General features: G+C 30.5%; 1 protein-coding gene across 1 annotated transcript in view; it reads right to left on the reverse strand.

Annotated features, from left to right (window-relative positions):
* Window positions 1–2,420: 2,420 nt before the first annotated feature.
* Window positions 2,421–2,500, reverse strand: part of capn9 (calpain 9) — a gene marked incomplete at its 3' end in the record, with an annotated part of 7,921 nt that continues 7,841 nt past the window's right edge. The window contains exon 14 of the mRNA XM_029428338.1: window positions 2,421–2,478. Coding sequence (XP_029284198.1) covers window positions 2,421–2,478 — 58 coding nt within the window. The remainder of the gene's footprint in view (window positions 2,479–2,500) is intronic.

The following is a 2,500-nucleotide window of genomic DNA, read 5'->3' on the forward strand; positions in this document are numbered from 1 at the left end:
TACATTAGACAGATGTACCATATATAAGCATTGCACTATATAGCGTTGTACTTAACATATATACAGCATGTACATATATACAGCATGTACATATATACAGCATGCACATATATACAGCATGCACATATATACAGCATGTACATATATACAACATGTACATATATACAGCATGTACATATATACAGCATGTACATATATACAACATGCACATATGTACATATATACAGCATGTACATATATACAGACAGATGTACATATATAGAACATGATACATATACACAGCTATGTACATATCATACATACAGGTACAGTGCTATACTACAGCATGTAATATAATACAGCATGCATATATACACATATATACAGCATGCACATATATACAGCGTGTACATATATACAGCGTGTTTTAACATATTACAGGCCTGTTTACATATATTACAGCAGGTACATATATACAGCATGTACAATATACAGCATGTACACATGACATATATACAGCAGTACATATATACAGCATGTACATATATACAGCATGTACATATATACAGCCGTGTACCATATATACCAGCATGTACATATATACAGCATGTACATATATACAGCATGCTACAGCATTGTACATATATACAGCATGACATATATAACAGCATGTACATATATACAGCATGTACATATATACAGCATGTACATATATACAGCATGTACATATATACAGCATGTACATATATAAAACATGTAACATATATACAGCATGTACATATATACAGCATGTACATATATACAGCATGCACATATATACAGCATGTACATATATACAGCATGTACATATATACAAGCATGTACATATATACAGCATGCACATATATACAGCAATGTACATATATACAGCATGTACATATATACAACATGTACATATATACAGCATGTACAATATATACAGCATGTACATATATACAGCATGTACATATATACAGCATGTACATATATACAGCATGTACATATATACAGCATGTACATATATACAGCATGTACATATATACAGCGTGTACATATATACAGCGTGCACATATATACAGCGTGTACATATATACAGCATGTACATATATACAGCGTGCACATATATACAGCGTGTACATATATACAGCATGCACATATATACAGCGTGTACATATATACAGCATGCACATATATACAGCAGTGTACATATATACAGCATGTACATATATACAGCATGTACATATATACAGCAGTGTACATATATACAGCATGTACATATATACAGCGTGTACATATATACAGCATGTACATATATACAGCGTGTACATATATACAGCATGTACATATATACAGCATGTACATATATACAGCATGTACATATATACAGCATGTACATATATACAGCGTGCTCACATATATACAGCGTGTACATATATACAGCGTGTACATATATACAGCGTGCACATATATACAGAGTTGTACATATATACAGCATGCACATATATACAGCATGCACATATATACAGCATGCACATATATACAGCATGCACATATATACAGCATGTACATATATACAGCGTGTACATATATACAGCATGTACATAATACAGCATGTACATATATACAGCATGTACATATATACAGCGTGTACATATATACAGCATGTACATATATACAGCGTGTACATATATACAGCGTGTACATATATACAGCATGTACATATATACAGCATGTACATATATACAGCATGTACATATATACAACATGTACATTATATACAGCGTGTACATATATACAGCATGTACATATATACAGCGTGTACATATATACAGCATGTTACATATATACAGCATGTACATATATACAGCGTGTACATATATACAGCATGTACATATATACAGCATGTACATATATACAGCATGTACATATATACAGCATGTACATATATACAGCATGTACATATAGTTTCTAAAGTCATGTTATTTTCTGTTGTGTTCTCTATAACATCCTCCTGCACGTATTCATTTCTTATCGTTGTTGAGTTTGTGTATTTTAAATATATTTTAATATTAAAGGTGCAGCATTGGAATAAACATTAGTGAATTAGACCATGAAATATAAACCAGAACGTTTTCTAAAATTAAATAATGTTTAATTGTGAACCCTAATCAACCAACCAAATAGCTTTATTTTCCTTTAAATTTAAATTTGAATACAGTACAAAATCATAAAATATAAAATATAAAATCATAAAATCATAAAATATAAAATATAAAATATAAATATAAAATATAAAATATAAAATATAAAATATAAAATATAAAATATAAAATATAATACTGCGTACAGAAAACAAAAGCAACTACAGTGAGTAATTCACAAAAGTACGTAAAATGAAGAAATGTCATTTTCCCTTCACTCACGTCTGCTGAGAACGCCGTTCAGCATCTGCTGCAGCTCTCGGACAGAGATGGCCTCGTCCTGTAAACACAGCAAACACACA

Source organism: Cottoperca gobio, unplaced genomic scaffold (genome assembly GCF_900634415.1).
Source record: "Cottoperca gobio unplaced genomic scaffold, fCotGob3.1 fCotGob3_70arrow_ctg1, whole genome shotgun sequence".
Classification (NCBI taxonomy): domain Eukaryota; kingdom Metazoa; phylum Chordata; class Actinopteri; order Perciformes; family Bovichtidae; genus Cottoperca; species Cottoperca gobio.